Source organism: Clarias gariepinus, chromosome 8 (genome assembly GCF_024256425.1).
Source record: "Clarias gariepinus isolate MV-2021 ecotype Netherlands chromosome 8, CGAR_prim_01v2, whole genome shotgun sequence".
Classification (NCBI taxonomy): Eukaryota; Metazoa; Chordata; class Actinopteri; order Siluriformes; family Clariidae; genus Clarias; species Clarias gariepinus.
Genome location: NC_071107.1, coordinates 10,366,543 through 10,388,324, shown reverse-complemented (window position 1 = coordinate 10,388,324; position 21,782 = coordinate 10,366,543). Strand labels below are relative to the sequence as shown.

The following is a 21,782-nucleotide window of genomic DNA, read 5'->3' as shown; positions in this document are numbered from 1 at the left end:
CCCTAACCTGGTATCTCTTACACACACACATTCACATACACTGGGAAACACATTCATTGTGCTGCTGAGGACTTCATTGCTGTAAACATGTCTTTAAATCACTTTGTCGATGCTGCAGTTGACAAAGCAGGTGAGTGGATTTAAAATACAGTATCTATATACTTCCTGTTTTTATTCATTTCTGTTTTTCTTTTTTGGAATTGCTGCTATGTTTTATTCTCGTAACTGCAAAGCGTAGAGTGTTGAATGTTTTAAGCATATACTGTAAAGCTGGGAAACCTGAACTGAAAAAGCTTGAACCACAAAAAACTTTGCTTATGCTTGGATTTTTTTTGCTTTTCTAAAACCTTTATTAACTACAGTAGGGCAGTATAAAGTTTTGAGACTCCACCAGGTCAATCCTTCCTTTTACAATCATTCTATTGAATTATTTTAACACAAACTATAATAATGTTATGTGCTTTCCCACCACAGCTTTGGCTGCCAAAAAGAAGGCGAAATCCTTATTTGTAGGCGGTGGAGGAGCAGACTCAAAAACACCAAGCAAGTCAGGAGGGATTGGAGGCCTTTTTCCCTCTGCCGGGGACTCGGGTAACGGCGGCAAAGATAAAAAAGGAGGACTGTTTGGAGGTCTGCTTTCAACATCCCAGGGCGAGAACCCTGGAGCAGGTGCAGGAGGTGCAGCGGCCGCAGGAGGGGCAGGAGGTGCAGGAGTTTCAGTACAAGCTGCCGGAGGTGGAACAGAAAGTATGTCGCCTTAATTCCTTTAACAATACATTTAACATTGTGATGACGCAACAGTACATTCTCAGTGATAGACTATGCGAAGTTGCCAAATTAAATATGTTTTATACTTGCTTTAATTTTTTAATTGTTTTCAAAACAGACAGGTAGATAAATAATTTAATCTTAAACAGATCTGAAAAAGAAGTGAGGTTTTAAGATCTGTAGAAGAAATACTGCATAACCCTGAAAGTCAGGCCAGATGTTTTGCACTTAATAATGATGATGATGTTGCTTATGAAGAGCTACATTGTAATACAAATGTCCATATTATTTTGTTTTCCAGACCAGGATTTCAACTCGGCAATCGACGAGCTTTCGTTTTAAGACGAAAGAGCCAGATGTTTCTAAAAATATCACCAAAATAATACTGCAGTTGTTGAATTTCTGCTGAGCGGAGCTGGATAGAACGAAGACAACCGGAAAGGCTTGAAAAGCTGTTGTGCGTATGAAATGGCAAATTAAGATGCTACAATTCAGCCAATTCATATCCATCAACAAATGTCAACCAGTAATAGTAGATACAGTATAATTGTTTGGTGTAATTCTATAAATAACATTTTTATACTAAATAATTTATAAATATTTTGACATTGAAACAGTCACGTGTGCACTATTACAAAAACTCTATCAAATTATCGGGTATTTTAACGTAAGCTGTTTTTTTCCCTCTTTTGGCCTTTGATGCAAAACCCCACTCAGAGCTTAGCTGTTTATAAGCTAACATTCTGAAAGCTCTTCTGTTTGAATAAGGAGCATCCAATTTATTTGCATGGATAACTATATATTGTAATGAAAATAAAATTATTTGAATAAAAAAAAACTTGGTTGTAGATGTCTGTTTAACCCAAAGTCCACACACTGAAACACTGACGTTTACTGTCATATTGAACATATGTTAAAAAGCAATAGTTCAAAGCTATTAGGGTAAGCACTTTCCGTTCACTACATGTGTAAGTAAAAGAAAAAAAAACTATGACAAATGTGTATACATTTTCGATATATTTTATCTTAAACAAAGCCATATAAATTCTCCTCCCATACAGATTCAAAGTCGCTTCATATTTACTGCTTTACATGTTTAAGACAATAAACCATTTGTTCCCAAATCAAAATCACTTTTGTATACATACTAGATGATACATTGTTGTTGTTGTTTTTTACCATTAAGACATGGTTCATATCATTCACCTTGAAAGCAATGGGCGACAGATATTAACAATTTTATATTAGACATATTAGAGCCTAATATATTGCATAATTAGGAAAAATACCATAATAGATATTTTTAATAATAAAAGCATAAGCCGAGTACAAGAACAGATAAATATGCATCTGTGCAATTTGTTAAAATATAAAAGCCTGAGATCATTGTCCATGCATTGCCTTCAGTATTGACCTTTGGTTTTTAGAGAAAAAGTCCTTTTAAAAAAGGTGCTTGTGTTTTATAGACTGCTGTGAAATATTAAGGCTGGACGGATCCTTGCATATGACGTGTTGTGGAGATGGAGTTTAACCTTCCCTGAACATGATATCACATAGATTACCATACTGTCCATTATACAGTATAAATACCATCATTCTTAGACAGTTTAGGATTAAGATATTACTCTCAGAGGAGATGGAAATGACGATGTGTTGGAAGAATGACGATGCTATGGAGCGGATAAAGGCTGTGATGGAAGAAAAAACTTGCCATATGGTACAGTACACATGCCATACACAATACATACAAACAGTATATATGAATATGCTAAATGTAAACTGAAGAATAATGGCTGGGGAGGAGGCAGTGAAGATGTAGTGTGTCTGCGTAGATGGATGGACGGACATGCAGACAGATCCAGGCAGGTGTCTATGTGAAAGTGAGGCCAGCCTCGTTGTACACTTTAAAGACTTTCTCGATGGCGTTGACGTAAGCCGCTGTCCGCAGATCCAGCCCCAGGTTGTACTTATTGGCTGTGCGCATAATTTGCTGGGGGAATAAAAAAAGACAACATGGAATATTACATATTCAGCTGGGGCACATCTCCACTCCTCAGTTAAACAAAACATATCAACAAATACATTTTTTTGTGCAACATTTTAGTAAATTTCCTATAGAAAAAACAGACCCACCAAGCAGCTAAAATGACATGGAAAAACTCTTTGAGAGAACAAACTTTGAATTTGATGAAGTAACAAAAGTAATTTAAAGATTATAAAGTAAACGGTGGAAATATTTGTGCAACCACAACTTTTATTAGTGGATACTGTTATTACCGGCAATGACTAGAAAAGTAACAACAAAAATAAGGAAACAAACGATTTTCCCGAAATTCAGACGTAACTCTCAGAATTTTGCATGCTCAAAAACTAACATCAAAACGTTCAAGTGGGTCTCCAGCATGCTATGAGGTAAGATTACTGTACCTCTGGGGAAGAATGTTTCATTCATTTTTAAAGGCCCCAAACACTCCCCTATTAAAATACAGGCCGAGAGAGTGAGTCAGCGAAAAAACTACCTCTGTATCATCCTCACTCACTCTCCCTCAATTGTGCACACCAAAAAAAAAAAAAAAAAAAAAACACATATAAAAATGTTCAGCTCCAAAAAAAAAAAAGAAGATTTCTGAAACCATTTTTGAGTTATAAACGTTTGAGATTAGAAACAAAAAGCATGCATTAATAAAGTGCTGACCCTGGCAGAGCGCTCCATGGTGTAGGCCAGTCCAGAGTGCACAATGTCCTTCTCAGACGCTCCCTGGAACCAGACAACAGGCAAAAGTTATAGGTGATCATTTTAATTTTTTATAAAAGACATGAATTCTCAATATGGATTTTCTATTATTTTATATGTAATATTCAGTATAATCATTTTCCTTTTGACTCAACTAAACGTTGACTTTGCCCTCTCATCAGTATTAATATTTATTGTTAATCAGCATATTATCCTCACTTTCTTTTATATTCAAACATATTTTCATTTATTAACATTATGAATCATTTTTAATCCTCCTGCAATCAAACTGACACAGAGAATATAATCATGCACTATAAAGGCTGTGCATAGTTTATATACACTGTAGATGCACTTTATCCAAGTACACTGGATATTCATTATATTCATATTCTCAGAAGAGAAAAAAAGTGTGTTTGTACACTCACAGCAATCCTGGCCTGAAATTCAGAGGTTGGGATGACAGGGATGGCGCCACCATGCTTTCCAAACTTCCTCTCCATACTCTCCTGCACCGACACTGCAGTGGAGCATTTCAATCAAATGTTAGTCCGTCAATCAAAACATTATTGTAGTTCATTCATCAACTCAAACCAGACAAAAAGATAAAAAACAAAACCTATTAGATAAATAACTAGAACTTTAATAGATTATTTGAAAGTCAATTCATACGGATCAGGTTTATATTAATGCACTTGTTTAATGTCCATTTAATTACTTTTGCATAATATAATTTTATATATATATATATATATATATATATATATATATATATATATATATAAATATATAAAATGATATGGCATAACATAAAAGGCGTCTCCAGTTAAGTCAGTAAGTAAGTGGGTCAGGGGTAACTCAGTAGTTAAGGCGTTGGACTATGGCTCGGAAGGTCCCAGGTTTAAAACCCACAACCACCACTGTTGGAGCCATTGAGCATCTGCTCAGATGTATAATGAGATAAAAATGTAAGTAGCCCTGGATAAGGGCATCAGCCGAATGCTGTAAATGTAAGTTTCGGAAGAAGCCTTCAGCCTTCAGTTCACTACAGTACTGTTACACTTCCTCCAGAAAATGACAAGCTTTTGCAACCGAGTGAACACCTGTTTACAGCTTCCATAATAATCTAAATGATACCAGGATTATTTGTGATTTTGCTGTTAAAGAAAAAAAATCCTTTGATTTGTGTCAAGCCATTTTAAACCATCACGTCACATGTTTATTATGTTCATAGATGTGTTTTTTCCTTATACAACCCATCATTACCTATTCCGATTCAAGTAGACTTATTTTAGGCGTACTAAGAAAAAGTGACTCAGCCATGAACAACACCGGTAGCAAAAATCTTCTCACCTCAAAAATACCCAACAATTTCATAGAGACTGACGTTTGACAAGCTAAAATATAAAGACTGAGCTTTTAGAACTGCACTACTTGTTCCCAGCACCATCAGTAATAGCTCTTCAAGAGCTGGTCAATGACTGTACTGGGGCACTTTATATTTTATTGTAGCACAAAGATGTCAAAATGAAGGAAACTCATATCTGCCCATTCTTCCTGGAAATGATCTGGCATGTGTGTGTTGTTAGGGTGATGGTCAGTCTGCCAGCTCTTCTGAACATATAGGATACAGCTTTAATAGATGGATGGATGGATGGATAAATTTGATTAAATTTGGGTAACATTCAGTGTTTTTTGTTTTTTTTTAGGATTATGTCCTGAATAACGTAACACACATTAATCAGCACTGGACTTACAGAGAAGGTGGTAGTTGGAGTCTCTCTCATATTTGAAAGTCAGTCGGCCGTAGCTGACATGGTTCAGGTTCTTCAGCCACTCAAAGTAGGAGACAGTCACACCACCTGCGTTCAGATACATGTCCTATGCAACACAACAGTTTAGGGTGATTCACTCGAAAGAGGCCCCTACAGACAATTATCACAGAATATTTAAGCCCTCTTTTGGGGGTGTTACAGAAAATTCGGGGCCTCATTCGAGTGAATCGTCCTGTTGATCACATCATTTCGCAAGCATTTCATGAAACATTCCACCTACGGTACCCTTGCACATTTACTGTATTTTTTACCCCCGTACAAATTCAGCCAGTTTACATGCAAATTAGCACTTCTCATGCCTGGAAACTGAAAGGCCTAGACAAATGAGATCACGTTTGAAAAATCAGCAGGATGAATTTAGCGGCGTGATTTTCAGTCCAGCATTGTGCATGTGCACGGCAAACCCGTACCCGAGCAGGATCATTTTGCACGGACGTGAAACAGATTTGAGTGAAAGCAGATCATTCGTCTTGACTCTTGACCTTGGATTGACGGTATTGTAGCAATTTTAAACCAAACAATTACCAAGATCGACCCTGCTCATAGAATTAGGAGTGTAGACAGCATAATCTCACCCTATACACTTAATCCAGTGAATGTAGATGCTCGTGATGAACAGAATCAAAATTAAATAAGTATGCTTAACATTCTTTTAATATAATACATTTTTAATAAAATGAACACCAGACTTACAGGAATCACCATGATATTCCTTTCAAGGAATATCTTATCAGCCTCAGGGGTGGTGGGGCCGTTGGCTCCCTCAGCAATGATCTACAACAACAACAATAGCGGACACTTCAGTTATCTATATCGCACTGTTCGTGTAATTAATTAGCTCCTAACATCGTAGCTGTACAATTCAAACACTTTAATGACGTCGAGCCAGCATACAACACTAAACTACCAGCAGAGCTACAGTGCATTGACCTCTGACCTTGGCCTTGATCTTGTGGGCATTCTTCTTGGTGAGTTGCATTTCACTAGCAGCAGGAATCAAAATGTCGCATTCAGCCTCCAAGATGCTGCCTTCGTAGGGTGTGGCCTTGGGAAAGCCGACAATTGAACCGTTTGCCTGAAGACAGACAGGAAAATGTTAATATGCTGAAAACTTTTATTAGCACCACGTGTGTGATGATTAAGGTAATTTACATGTATACATTCTATGGCATTTGGCAGATGCCCTTATCCCTTGCCCATCTTTAGTTTCCCTAATTCCCCTTGTTTAGACTCACCAGCTTGTAGTCTTCCAGCTCCTTGGGGTCAATGCCATTAGGGTTCCAGATGCTTCCATCCCACTCTGCCACGCCGATACACTTCGCCCCATAGCGATGCAGGTAACGCATGGAGTGCAGGCCCACATTACCGAAGCCCTAAAACAGAAACACAAACAGCATAACACATTAACAAACAAAAATGTTTATGGTTTACATGCTCTAATACACTGGCTTCTGTTCATCAAATGTTCATTTATTATATGAGAAGCTAAAACAGGCATGTTAAAGCAGAAACAAAAATACACAGTGATTCATAAATAATGTCAGACAACACTGTCCCTATTTCAGAATCAATGTGTGCAATTTTTAGTCCTTGATTAACTGGCAAAAAAAACAAAACAAAACAAAAAAAAAACAATCTGACAGTTATACAACCAGAGAAAATGAAAATTAAAGATTTTGGAACATCAACATAATTCAATAACGCCCCCTTGTGGATAAATGCCTAAAGATTCCATTCTTTTTTTTTTTCACCTTAAATTATCCTTTGTTTTTTTCTTTAAAGAAACGATTAAAGATTTTATGTAAAACTTTTCAAAAGATTTTAAAGTGATCTTAGAACCCTTAAAAAAGACCTATAAAATGTGTCTCCACGCAGATGCACACATGTACGTACAAACAACGAAACTTTCTCCAATTTTTTGTCCTTTTGTAATCGGCCAGGGTCAAAAAAGCCAGTTAGATTTCCCCCAGTGTGACCTCATATAGGAAGGGACTCTCCCTCGGCTTGTTCCTCGGCTCTGCTGTTCTGTGATGGGTGCGGCTCCGCAGTAGCTCATTTACATAGACACTAAAATGGTGCATTCCGGGAAGTGAAAAATAGTTTGAGGACTAAATCAATGCATTACTATCAATTAATTATTATGCATTATAGGCATTCACTTTCTGTGCTAATATTTTACAGAAATAGTAAAATATGGGACCAAAAATAAAATAATAATACTTATTGTGCAAATACTGTATGTAAATATATTTATTATGACCTCATGTAAACAGTGTCCAAGATTTAATGTAATATTCCCAGTGAAATGTGCACAAGTAAACAGGATGTAGAGATGAGGAAAGAGCCACGAGTTTATGCCATGCAGGCTCATACGGTACCTGAATAACGAAGGTCTTGTCTGCAACTCCGGGAGTCAAACCTAGCTGACTCATGTAGGCAGCTTCATTGACAAAGTTCTCAATGCCATGGTAAACTCCTCGCCCGGTGGCTGAAATTCGCCCGTGGATGCCCCCCTGGCTAATGGGCTTCCCTGTCACACACGCATGAGCATTGATGTCCTGGATGATCACGTCCCAAAATAAGAAAAAAGAAAGAAAAAAAAGAGAGATGTGATACAAAAGGCAAGATACAAAGCTTTGATGTGATAGTAAGACATTTGCAAAACACATGCAGAACATCAGACACTCCAAATTGCCCAAAGCCAAATTGCCCAATTCAGTGCAGATGCTCTGAATCATAATCACATGCTAGTCACAGTGGTTTAGAATCATTTGTGTTGTTTTTTTGTGTGATGATACTCATTTTATCATTTTCACTTCCTGTGCAATGCGACAGTGGCACAGAAATCAGACTTAACCCCAGACCACAACCTGAAAGCGAGCTAGCCTATTCGCAAAAAAAGGCTTTTTCTATAGGTGCTGTGCCAATTGTGTTCCACCGATTTGAAGGTAAAGACCTGCGAAATGTCCTTCAGTGAAACCTACGCACATTTTTTTAAATATACAACAAACATGAATAAAAATACGACAGCACTTAGAAAACAGCTATTTCACCTTGAAAAATTATTCTTAAAAACTTTAGTCGCCCAAAATCTTCATAGGTTTGTGTTGCAATGCTTTAAACACCCCTCTTTAAGACTGCACAGTAGGTTTTAAAAACATGCATTTTAACTGTTCCACAACAGTCACTAAACCATGTAACATCGACACGTTCAGCCCTATCGACTATCTGAAATATTTCACAGGTCGGGCATCCAACAGGATGTTTCCTGTTTTCAGTTTTCCTGAAAAGCATTGTTGACGATACTTTTATGAATTAAATAAGATAGAGGATTGATCGAGGCTATGCTGAAACCAAAAGGAAAATGGCGTATTTTTCACTAGAGAAACCCAAAATGGGAGATTCTTTATGATAAAGTATGTTTGAGAGAGATAAGGAGAGAGAGAGAGAGAGAGAGAGAGAGAGAGGGTACTTCCCTAAAAGATTCCCTGGAGTCTGATGCTGTGTGTTCATACAGTATCTAGTGAATATATCTATGTTGGCACAAACTGGGCTGAATACCAAAGACAAAAAACAAGGTTTCTGTTGCAGCACAAAAAAAATACCCAATTATGGTAAAAGCAATGAGTAGAAATGGATTAAAACAATGCTGTAGGGTTTTTTATTTGAATAATTGGGATCTTTTCTGACCCTGAGTCCTCTCCGGTTTTCTTCCTTCCTTTTCTCTCAGTCTACTTATAAAAAAGCAACACAAATAAAACTGAATTAAGTTAGAGTGAAAAACAGATTGGCCAATCGACATCATTAAAATCCTGTGGAGGGGTATTGACCCTGACTACATTACACTGCATGAAGCATCCAGCGTGATCCCTCAGCTATGCTGCTGCTTTATGTAAAATGATAAGGCCAATTGGTTACATGCAGATTATGTCATATAACCCTTACTGATTATCAGTAGTGATGCTTGCCTTTCACACCTTGGTTTTTAGTGAACTCCAAAACAGTGAGCTCCTTCCAAAAAAAACATGACATGTAAGATATTTACAGTAGACTCTGTGATGAAGGAGAAAGAATATGTATATTTATACAATATGTATAAAGGAAAATGTCTAGTCCGGTTGAAAGTCATGGATATCTGTCGCAAGCTCTTAAGGATCTGAACAGCAGGGAAGAATGTGTCATGTGCTAACCATATTTGCACTGAAAAACAGTAGAACACTAGTTACATGAAACAACCAACAAAAATAAAAACAAACCGAATACAAAGATGCTGTTTCCTTGAAACTAAAATCCATTCTTTCCTTCTAAATGAAGAGTGCAATGATCCGATCATACATGTCCTTCCATAGGATGCCATTGGATGTTAAAAATTTGTTGATCTTCTGAGAATTTCACCCACAACAGTCTCATAAATAAATAATACTTTTTTATTTAAATGGTAAAATGTTGCAATTCCTCTATAATCCTACAGGTGGTGCTCACAGAACTCATCACACACTGGCAGGAAGAACAGCATGCTGTGTGGTAGGAATGAATTAATTGCGAAGTTTGTTTAGAATTTTATTTTTAAAAAATAATGTTATTTATAAATATTTATAAAACTGTGATACTAATAGAAGCGCTATACAAATCAATTCGTCACCTAGGTATCGCGATATCATTGTATCGGGTGTTCCCTGATGATTGCCATTCCCATTGCAGTAAAATAACTAAATAAATAATAAGACACTTTTTTTTTTTACATATGGAATAATCTGGACATTTCTGGTGCGGGTGTACTGACACACCACCCATCTAGAGAAAGAATACTCCCACTAATGATACACCAAAATCTGATTGGTTATTTACATGATCAATCCTAATTCATGCCTTAATTCAGTTACATGGCAGGAGCCTATCTCCAAAATCAGTATGGTGAACACCTCAGTGAAAAGCCTAACATAACAGCTGAGAAAAAAATATATATGATTGACTGAATTATCGCACACACCCAGATCCTAAAGACACTCATTTTGCTCTGGAAAAGGTTTGTAAGAATAAGAATTACAGGGACAAGAATACTCCAAGACTGCTGGATATATCCTTACTGTACTATTGAAAACAACAGCAATAATTATGCCACACTTGTATCCGGTTGACTTTCCGCTGCTCCCTCTCAGACCTGCCTCCTGAGTCTTTATTCCCTAAGTGGTTAGCACTGTCCCTTTGCACCTTCAGGATCCGGGTTCGATTCCCGCCTCAGGTCTGTGTGCATGGAGTGTGCATGTTCTCCTCATGCTAGGTGGGTTTCCTTTCACGGACATGCAAATTAGGCTAATCGGCGTCCCAAATTGCCCCTGGTCTGTAAATGAACATGCGGGTATGTGTTTGCGTGTGCACCCTGCGATGGTGTCCCCTGTCTGGGAAAGGCTCCAGGCCCCCTGTAATCCATATACAGGATAAAGTGATATACTGTATAGACGATGAGTAAGTGAGTGAATAAGAGAACTGTAAAGTCAGTGTTTATACCCTAAGTTGAAATTTGTTGTGGTAGTTGTTTCATATCACCAAAGACACACTTCCCATTTACTCTATGAAGAAAGAAGGTTCACAGAGTTGTGTGAAAATAGTAAAAGTGCCATCACCAACAGCAAGAAGTGCATTTAATGATTAAAAAAATCTACTTTAAATATCCCTTGGATTAAAAGAACCATTGCTTGCACTATTTGCTATAGATAGTGCTTTCACTAGTCCGGATATCCATAGGTATGTTTTATGTTTGTGTGTATGTGTATTTATTTATTAGGATGAAAAGCTATGTATGCACATTTGTCCAAAACACAGTATTGATGCTGATTTTATTATAATTTTTCTTTTTTTTTGTTATGCATATATCCTGTCCAGGATGCACCCTGCCTCATGCCCTAAGTTTTACGGGGTAGGGTACAGGCCCCCGCAGCACTGAATACAGGATATAGTGGTAAAGACGTTGAGTGAGTAAAACTATTTCTCACGTTTATGCAACATAAAATAGACCAATCTTGCTTCCCTAAAAAAGTTGCTAACTTCAGCCCTTTTGGTGAGAGGATTTTATATGTTTCTCAAAATTTTTTCAGTGTAATCCTGTTTCGATTCAAACAATAATAATTATGGCCCAAACACTATGACATCTGCACGACGACTACATGACTATGACGTCATCACCATCGCTGTGTTAATGATGATGTTTTTAATAATGCTAATGTCAATGTGTGTAGTCCATCTTGTTCTTATAATGTTCTTTGATAATTTTCTTCAATTATCCAAGCCTTAACATGCTCAAAAACTCATGAAAATTAGCACAGCAATCTGCTGCTATGAGGATGTTTGCGAGTCCTGCACAGGAGATTTTGCAGTATAGCTCATACACACTTGCATGTATGCATGTGAAACTTGGTACAATACTAAATCTCATTGAGCTAAACAACTTTCCTTATGTATGTCGTGAGCTCAACTCAACATGAAATTTTTTGGGGGTTGTTTGGAAAACGCACACAATGGATTCTGTAGAACGAATATTTAAGGTTTCATTATTTCTTATGGGAAAATTTAATTTGGTTTACGAGTGTTTTGGAATACGAGCCCACTTCCGGAACGAATTATGCTCGTAATCCGAGGTTCTACTGTATTTTAAAATTTCAAGCTCCACTTTACCATAGACAGTTCTGGACTTGACTGATGCAGACAGGTGTTCTCTGATGATATGTGACTGCAGTTGCTTAATATCTCAGGAATTAATCGTTTTACAGTTTTCTACCTGAGCCTCCAATAAAGAAAATAGACTATACTTTTGGCATATTTTTGCATGATAACTCATTCTAGTGTGCCCTGATTTGCAAACGCAGAGCACCTGCATTTTATTTCGTGATGGTTAGTAGGTCATTTGTGGTGTTGAACTAAAAAGGGATATTTTACATTACAAAGGAACATGTTCATCCACATTCTACAGCAATCCCATTTCCAAAATACTAATTGTGTCACTTTGCACGTTCAGGGTTAGGAGTTTGACTTTCTGGTCTGGTCAGGTCCTCCCACAGTCCAAAGACATGCAGTGTGTATGCTGACTTGTGCATTTCTACAATGACTGTTATCTGGAATCCTCTCAATAAGTCGAGCCAAAGACAGAAACATTTTTAAATACTGTCTCTACTTCTCTAATACTAGAATTGGCAAAGGTACATAAAGAGACATAAGGAGTGTTCACAATCATTACTATAAACAGTGTCGCAGAAGAACAAAAGGCTTTTAAATGAATAAGAGTTGGCACTGGTAAGCGCTGCAGTAGGACAATTACCAGTTGGACAAAAAAGAGAACTGAATAAATATACAAACACGAGACACAGATTAGCGCTTATGTGTTAATGTTAACCTATGGCATATGTAAAGTATAAACAGCTGATATGGGGACATTATCAGCAATACTGATAATATAACTCTCTTTAAATATCTTACAATTTATTTAGCAGGACTGTTAACTCACATGGTGACCCATAGTGTTGGCGTACGTGTCGGCAATCCAGGACATTTCCCTCTCGCCGGTGCTCATGTCAGGAGCAGGGACATCAATGCCTGGCCCTGAGACAAAAGCAGGACAGGTTTTTAAAAAAATGTCACCAGAATTGGACTAAGGAAAAGCACACTGTATTTTCACATGGATTGATCTGGACAGATACAGATTTAATATCTGTGTTGCACATTGTCAAAAGCTACTACTGTTGATTTTCTGTAACATCTCAGATAGTGCAAAGGTTATTATCTTAACACAAATGTAATACATTAGCACTTTGATAGTAACAACTCAATTACATAGACTTGCAGGGTGCACGAGCCACAATAATAAATAAAAAACGTATAATAAATACCCCCCGCCCAAACAATTTAATCAGTTCACCTGCTGGTTAAAACAATAATTCTACATAAATCCTACAAACATTCCACCATTCTTTCTTGACATACTGTATACTGCTCTAAAAAGAGTCTTTTACAATTTAGCAGAGGAGACATATAAAGAAATGTTGGTTAGAGAACGGTTAGCCGTTATTATTTAAACAGGATTACACGCACCGTCTTGTTCCGCGGACGTTCCACAACATTAAATGTAACTAGAAATGGTTAAAAGGTTAATTATTATAATCATTGGCAAATTGTTGTGGTATAACAGCAACCTGGTAGAACAGCAAACCTCATGCTTTACTGACTAAATGTTCACTAATTTTTTTTGCTACAGAATTAAGGCTAATTGTTGTACAGTGTTGGTGGGGGGGCATGGAAATTCGACAGATGTATTGGTAGTTCTGACAAAAACGTACTAATTGATTATACAGTACCAGTTAATAGTTTGGACACACCTTCAAATTCAATGTTTTCTGTTTCGATTTTTTTTTTTACATTTTAAAACAATACTGGATTTTAAAACTATAAAATAACACATATGGAAGCATGTACTGTAAGTAAGTCTTTATCAGTCAGCTGTTCTGAAATAGTTCTTGCAAGAAGACTTTAATCAAGTGCATGAGCAAAACCCATCTGGCACCCTGATGAAACTCTGATGAAGACCATCCCAGAAAAACAAAAACAAAACATACCTCTGCTGCAGAGGAGAAGTTCATTTAGTTACCAGCCTCAATAATCACCAATGTGTTTATTTTATTTAATTATTTTTTTTAGGCAGTAGTTATCAGGCTAACGTATGGGGATGTTGCTCTAACTGCAGAGGTAAGGGAGAAATAAATGGAGAGAGAGAGAGAGAGATGAGCTGGTACTTCAGTAAGAAGTTCTGTGACTTTAACATCATCCTGTTCAAATGCTCACCAATAAATCCCTTCTTAGCCAGCTCGATGGTGAACCGCCTTGTGATCTTCTCCAGCTCATTGTCCTGTGAGAAAACGGAACAAAAAAATATGTGTAAGTACCGTAAGTGTTCATCAGGATAAGATTCTTTACAATATAAAGCATAGTGTAGCTTTAACATTTGTTATTAGATGTTGACTATGCAGGTGATGCATGCGCAATGAGACCTGGCATGGGAAACGATTACCTACAATCCCGCAGCGCGAGAGAGAAGAACCACTGGCTCAGTTGTGATCACGTAACATTTGGGAGATAGCACATAAATATGTGTGTGCAGCACACACTGCTCGTAGTGCAAGACCTCACTCGTTTATCAAGTTTAAATCCATTAAAATGTACTTTGCTAAACACTCGCAGACTAAGGTTTAAGGTACCCACAATTCAAGGTTTTACTGTACGTTAAGGGTTCTGTAAGTAAAATATCATGTAAGGACTTCTACAGTACAAAAAATATATATATAAAAATGAGTTGTTATCTGAATAAAAACATACAATAAATGATATGCTGATTTGTTTCGAGAGAGATTTAATTAGCATGAGTGGAAGGTATCTCTGATGTCAGCACAGTCTTAACTAACTTAACTTGTAATTGTTTTTTTCTGAACAAGGAACCAAATTAAAGCCATAATATTAAGTGGCACCTTGTGGCGTTGGGTTAATGGTATCAATTATATGTACATACTGTACTGGTAAGTAAAAAGTGAATAAACTGCCAAGCCTTGAACGTGAAACCTGTGGGAAAAAATGTCTGTCCACTCTTCATATTTGTTTTTCGAGGCCTGATAATAACCTGTATATTACATTACTACTAACAATATTTACTGTATATAAGATTTTTTAAAAATTCTAAACATAGATTTTAGTGTTTTTTTGATTATGTTTAGTTTCATCATTTTGCTTATTTTTTTTGTGGAGAAGAAATAAACTCTGATCCATTTAAAATGGAGATCATACAGTAAGAGCTTCTTGTAGTTTTTTTCCCACTTAAGTGGAGGTGTGAACAGGGTTCGAAAAAGGGGAAAGCAGCCAGCATGGGGCTCTAAAATTGCACATAACGTCTTTAACATTTCATTCAATTTGAAATTTGAAACCAGCTGGATTCTAAATACTCACAGAATAATTCTTGGTGTTGATCTTCAACCCAGCTTTTGCTCCTCCAAAAGGTACATCTGTGGGCAGGACAGTTTATTGGAACGGTTTCTACATCTGGATGATTTTATACAGATATAATGAAAAACACTCACCAACAACAGCACATTTGTACGTCATCAGCGAAGCCAAAGCTTTCACTTCATCAACAGACACCTCTGTGCTGTAACGAATACCTGCGAGCAAATGCACATGCAAAAATGATAAATAAGTGACTGACTTGTTTGCATGTTGTATATTTAAGTAAGCACCAATCATTAAAATATCCATAGACTTTCTTGCTCTACTAACTGCTTTCTAGCAAGGTTTGATGGAGACATATGTAAAATTCTTGCTTTATTTCTCAGTTCGTTTTAAACATAACAAAGAAGAAATTTTCATACTGGAAAACAAAGGGTGGCGTCCTGAAATTCCATTCTGACCCTTACAAACACCCTGCCTCTGTGGTTATGTAATTAGTCATACAGGAAAAGACGACTGACTTTAGCACACTCCGAACAAAAAGTCTATAACTTTCCATGTGCGAAACAAACAGATCAATAAACAAAAATCAAACCATGGTTTGAAAAGTATTTTAGATACTATTTTTCATATGGTTCTTAAATAAAGACCTAAACCGGTTTAAAAAGAACTTCAGTCAATGAAGAGGATTTGGGGTAAAGCAGTCAGAGAAACTGTTGGTGTGATGACTCACTCCCTCCGCTCTGCAGAAAGAGGAGAAAAAACAGGGAAGGTCTGAACTTGGGAGTGGCTTTGGAAAAAAAGAAAAGAGTAAATACCCCAGACTTCCTTTCAGCTAAAAATGTTTGTCGAAGTTTTTCTATAAGGATGGTTATTTCCTTTTTTTATTATATATATATTTTTTTATGTATTTGGTTTTACATTTAAGATCCTTGATGCTAACTAATAGGTAAGAGCAAGGAATTACATAACAACTGATGACTAATATTTCATGCTATAGTAATCATTCAACACTAGAACTATAGCAACGTTAAAAAAGAAGACGGGTGTTAACAAATCATTTTCAGCTGATAGGTCAAAAAAACTTAAAGTAAGATTGCAACAGAACAAAGCCAAGCACAGCAGGTAAAGAATGCTGAACAGCAACTAAGCATGGACTAATCAATACTATCAACACTTTACATTCTGTAATTACATGGCAGGCATTCTTGCTCCCATTTTTGCTGCAAGAGCAACCACTGGCCTTAACACTCCAAACCCCGACATTACAATTCAACTCAGAGAAGAAAAATGCCTCTCGAAATATATATATTTAAAAAACCCTGCAAAGACATATCATATTTCACAATAGTGTCAATCTGGGCACAAAAAAGCTAAATTGAGGTTTGGCAAACTGAAAGCAGTTAATGTGTACTAGACCACAGGAAGTAGTCTTCCGGTCATCCGAGGTTAGCCAAGCGAAGCCGGGCACATGACCATTAATGCCAAGTTAACAACAGCCTTTGTACCTAAAGTTAAACTTTTGGAAATACTCCACAAAATATTTATCAGCTGCATAATATGATTCCACTGGGCTGTTTTGCAGAAAACAGAAAGGCTGGATAACATGAACATGTTAGTATTACAAAAATGAATAAATAAATCAATCCACTAAGGAGTCAAGATGAATAATTACCACAATTACAAGAGCAGATAAAAAAAAGTGTATACGTAGGCAGAAATAATCATCTAGGTCTTGCTGCTGAACAAACGTTTTTTTACCCAACAACAAAGGCAGAATTCCTGAAGGACCAGTTTAAAACTGTGGCAACATTTGTTCACGGCTTTTAAAAAACAACACATCTCTGCAAAGACAGTGCAACAGCATAATAGCCTGCAGTCAGAGATAAAGAATTCTGTGAATTATAAAATCACAGTCAATGTAAGAGCTCCAACATCTCAGGATGTTCGAGTCTTCTCTCTTTATGATTAGGTTATAACAGACATATGTGCCAGAGTCCATCATCCTTTTGTAGGAAGTATTGTCAGTTCAAATCATATTTATTCCTGCTGTTAAACTATTTCACCACGACGTCTGTCTGATGTGGTGATGATGTAGTTGTTCCAGGTTGTCCGGAACAGAAAGAGTTAAGGGTCTTGCTCAAAAGCCCAACAGCTTGAACCCCCAACCTACTGATCAGTTTCCCGGAGCCAGGCTCTGTTTTACCCACTGGAGGTACATGATCCAGGTAAGGGCTGCGCAATTTGCACCCAAAAATTTAAATTAGGATGTAAACTACAATATTCAGCTATTAAATTAACAATTTAGTATTTATATAAACCAAAAGGCAACAGCGGAGGTAGGTCCATAAAGGGAACTTATACTTTCTAATCTCATGTGTTTATTAGTTTCTGAAAACCCTCTTTCACAACTGGACCTCAATAATTATATTAATTGTGCAGCACAAATACAGATAAACCAACCCTTCTGTGATTTACAGCATAATTACTGCATGTTGTAATTTCACTTAAGGGGTTAAAAAGTTCTGAACTTCCTTAAAGCTTATAACTGCTATACTGTATCTCAAAATTGTTGCGTGCCACCTAAACCTTTTGTCTTATGGAAAGGTTCAGAATGAAACTTTCACTTACGGTGTGCTCATACCCAACATCCTGTTACTGCATAAACTCTTTAGAAATCACACTCATTGTATCACTTTACATAATCCCTTAATTGTAATTCCCAAAAGTAATTCAACAAATTAACAATTATAAATACAGTTTTAAAATTCTTGCAAAAACAAGGAGTACAGTAAAAAATCAACTCTGGCAGTCTTCTTTAGTCTTAAAGGCCTTTTGATGTTGCAGAGCACACCTTTTTAAGAAATTACAAAATTGTTCATTTGGCCACACCTAAAACTCCTGCGCTCTCTCTTTCTCTCTCTCTAATAGGTCATTTTTTTCCGCCTAATGATGGCCTTACTCACTTCCATCAGCATTTGTGACAATGACATTGTTACAAGAACTATATAAATAAAACTAAATTGAAATGAATATTAAGAGTTCCCATGAACATGTACCCAATGCAAAATCATTAGTTATTACTCTAGACTCCTTAATTTATCTTGAAATTATTCCATAAAACTGGTTAGCAGTTGTCAATGACTTTCGAGCCTGTTAAGATGGAAGGCTAGGGGAAAAAAGCTGTAATTCCAAAACGGTCACGGAGATTTGAAATACGTTTTGTTTAAATCCCTTAAATTAAACCTGAAAGTTTATATTTCAATCACATCTTGATTGTACAGAGGAACATTTACAGAAAAAAGTCATTGTCTAAATACATATGACATGACTGTATCATTACGATGCCAAAAAAACAACCCTTATATTTAACTTTCCATACTCGTTGATACAACAATGACTAATAATAATTCAAAACAGCCCAGTGAAGGGACAAGCCATGGGGCCTGGTGTGACTGCTCGGAGTTACAGTATCACCTTTATCTGAATTTATGTTTCTTTGCCCAGGCTTCAATCAATCAATCATGCTTAAGTCTCATTCACTTTTCAGTTTTTGGACAACTCATTTCTAAGTAGACATAAATTCTTCTTTTCAATTTATATTAAAAAATAAATAAAAACTGCAAAAACAATAATATTAACTAACCCAAACTCAAAGAGCATCTAATTGTTCAGGGACATCAATGGTAACATTTGTATCAGAAAGTGCTTTGTAAATTGTAGCCATCTGAAGTTCACTTTCATTCATGTCTTCAGGAAATTAAAGCTTTTAACTCAGAGGTCATTGAAGTTTCTAATATACACACATATGTTCACTTTTTACTTCACCTATTTCCACTAATACTGACGTCTGGCTCTGCTTTTCTTGTCCTTTCTCCTCTGCAGTTATTCACTGTAAATTACTTCTAATAAGCAGCATTAATAAAACATGGTGAGACAGGAAGCCTTGCTATAATCTGAGTCCGTTTGTTGAGTTAAGTTTATATTTAGTTAGCTAATATGTACAAAAAAACCCTGGTACGACACGACATGACATGATATTAGAAAGCCGTAGTGCAATAAAACATTCCCATTTCGTTCAAGCTTGACTTCACATGCTAACTCAGCGCTGAGCTCCATATTAGCTCCAGTAGCTAGCTAGCTATTCGTGTTTAGCCGGCGCTAACCCGCCCCTGTGCACTGTCATCCCGCGTACTTACCTCCCTTGCACGGGGTCCTGTGCTGGCTGTGCTGGGCTCGGTAGCCCTCGATCATCTCCCACTCGCCGTTATCCCTCTTCAGGGGGAAATTCACGGCCAGGACGTGATTGCATGGCTTGATGATTTTCAGGATTCCTCGGACTCGGTGCCTCTTCTGCTCGGGCGTCTCTCTTGTCTTTAAGTCCTCCACGAGTTTGTCCTCGACGATAGCGGCGCCGCGGTCGAAGAAGCCCTCCACCATGCGGAAGAAGTTCGGGTCGTCTTCTTTCCCCGCGGCCTCGCTGTAGTGCCGCAGCCGCATGAGAGACGCCGAGGCCGGCAGGGTGGCATCGCCGAGTCCCGAGGCCAGAGCGCTGCCTCCAGCCCGGGTAAGGAGCTCTCCTAGGTACCGGTACATTTCTAAACCTAGCACGGGGGGGAAAGTTTGATTAACCGAAAATAAAAGAGCGACTGAGTGGTAGGGGGAGATGTCCCTGTTTGGCCTGTGTGATCTACACTGAAGTGCCAAACTCCATCTAAAGTCAGGGTTGGTAATTGATTTGCTTAAAACAGCAAAGCGAGCTGAATCCCCACCTCACGCTGGGAGGTGCTCTCTGGGAGCTCATGTCAACAAAATAGCTCAAGAGTTATTCTAAGGGACAAAAAAAAAATTTTTTTTTTTTTTTTTAAATCATACAAATTGTAGTAAAATTATGCTTTTATAGAGTTTCATGTAATTTTGATAAACTGACACAATTTCACACTGGGCTCTACAAGCTTCCAACTTTCCATGCTTTCTTTCTCTGGAATGATATTTATTATTTTACAAAAAAAAATCTTATCATTAGTACAGTCTGCTGTGTGATCATCCATCCACTGTCCATACCGCTTATCCTGGATGTGGTTGTAAGGAGCCTGGATACCAAGGAACAAGAGGCGCAGTATTGTCAAGGGCATTTGCAAAACCCATCAAGCACCATGCCACTATGAGACTGGCTCTCATAAACACCTTCCCAGCAAGGCAAGACCAAAACTTACCTCTGCTGCAGAGGAAAAGTTCATTTAGAGTTACCAGCCTCAAAAATATCAACAATTAACCGCACCTCAAATTAGAGACGTTATGAATTAGATCGTTAGTAGCAGATATATTACAATATCAACTGTTCAGAGGAGGTTATTGCATATTTTGGATGTGTATGTAGAATGAAATAAAATTCAGGAACGACCATGGAGTTAGAAAGTGATGCCAAACTTTTAAGCGGTAGTGTATATGTGTAATATATATATATATATATATATATATATATATATATATATATATATATATATACGCACACTGCAGGCAGGCAATATGGAAACCAATCTTTGCACCATAAGGAAACCCATAAAGCATAATAAGAACATGCAGACTGCATGTTGTCAGGCAACAATGTCATCATCAATTTATATGTCATACTGTGAGGTACAGTAATAAAATATACCTTTATCATCATTAGGTAAAAAAAAAAGAGTGGCATTGCTAATCAAATTGCATATGATGAGAATTGGACAGAACCTTTTTAATTTGGTTAAATACATTTTGAATGGAAGCACTATTCAGGGAAAGATAGGGTCAGAGGTACCAAGCCAATCAGTGTAAGGTAGAAAATGGGACTCACCAAACAATGCTTGATCTCAGATAATAATGCGAGGAGTTGTTGTCCTGCTCACAGGAGACTTTTGTCAAACGCTACCTGTTAATTACGAGGAACACCAGCAGCCAAACATAAGCTTTCAGTTTTTGGAAATATGTCAAGACAAAAACCCTGTCGACCAACATGAGAAGGTGCGTTCTCAGTGCTAGTACCTCAGAATCCAAATGCTCATAATGGGAATTGGAGGGAACTTGTTTAAATTGGGATAAAGACTTTATGCAGTAACAGTAGGCATCATCATCATCATCATCGTTCGGGTCATATTGTGAGGTAAAAATATATCTTCATTTGATTACAAGATCATAATTAGGTTTATGTACACAGGCAGAGCTGCTGGCTTCAAGTCTATAGAATCCACTAGTTTAACATTTATAACGTGATGTTATACTCCATAGCAGGAAGGAGTCTCTAGTGTCAGTGCGTAGTAACAGTCTGAAGTATTGTAAAGATGTCTTCTAAGCATCAAGTCTCTTTGTAACAAAGCTGACTTTTTTCCTTTTTATCTTTAAAAGGCAGTACACCTAAGATTATTTGCAGTTGCTTTAATGTAACTTACTAAGGTTTAAAGTATTTTTATGCTCCTTCAGTACTCTGT

At 37.2% G+C, this 21,782-nt stretch overlaps 2 protein-coding genes across 2 annotated transcripts; one reads left to right on the top strand and one right to left on the bottom strand.

The window, feature by feature from the left end:
* zgc:193505 (uncharacterized protein LOC559113 homolog) lies at positions 1–1,639 on the top strand. Its single transcript, XM_053502011.1, has 3 exons — positions 1–130; positions 475–747; positions 1,070–1,639. The coding sequence occupies exons 1-3, from the start codon at positions 88–90 to the stop codon at positions 1,108–1,110; spliced, it is 357 nt and encodes a 118-aa protein (XP_053357986.1). The 5' UTR covers positions 1–87; the 3' UTR covers positions 1,111–1,639.
* A 133-nt stretch (positions 1,640–1,772) lies between these two features.
* On the bottom strand, positions 1,773–20,043 carry glud1a (glutamate dehydrogenase 1a). Its single transcript, XM_053502010.1, has 13 exons — positions 19,515–20,043; positions 15,450–15,530; positions 15,319–15,374; positions 14,167–14,230; positions 12,836–12,930; positions 7,716–7,895; positions 6,573–6,710; positions 6,275–6,412; positions 6,031–6,111; positions 5,260–5,383; positions 3,931–4,022; positions 3,464–3,526; positions 1,773–2,758 (listed from the first exon to the last, which is right to left on the bottom strand). The coding sequence occupies exons 1-13, from the start codon at positions 19,909–19,911 to the stop codon at positions 2,639–2,641; spliced, it is 1,629 nt and encodes a 542-aa protein (XP_053357985.1). The 5' UTR covers positions 19,912–20,043; the 3' UTR covers positions 1,773–2,638.
* Positions 20,044–21,782: the final 1,739 nt, after the last annotated feature.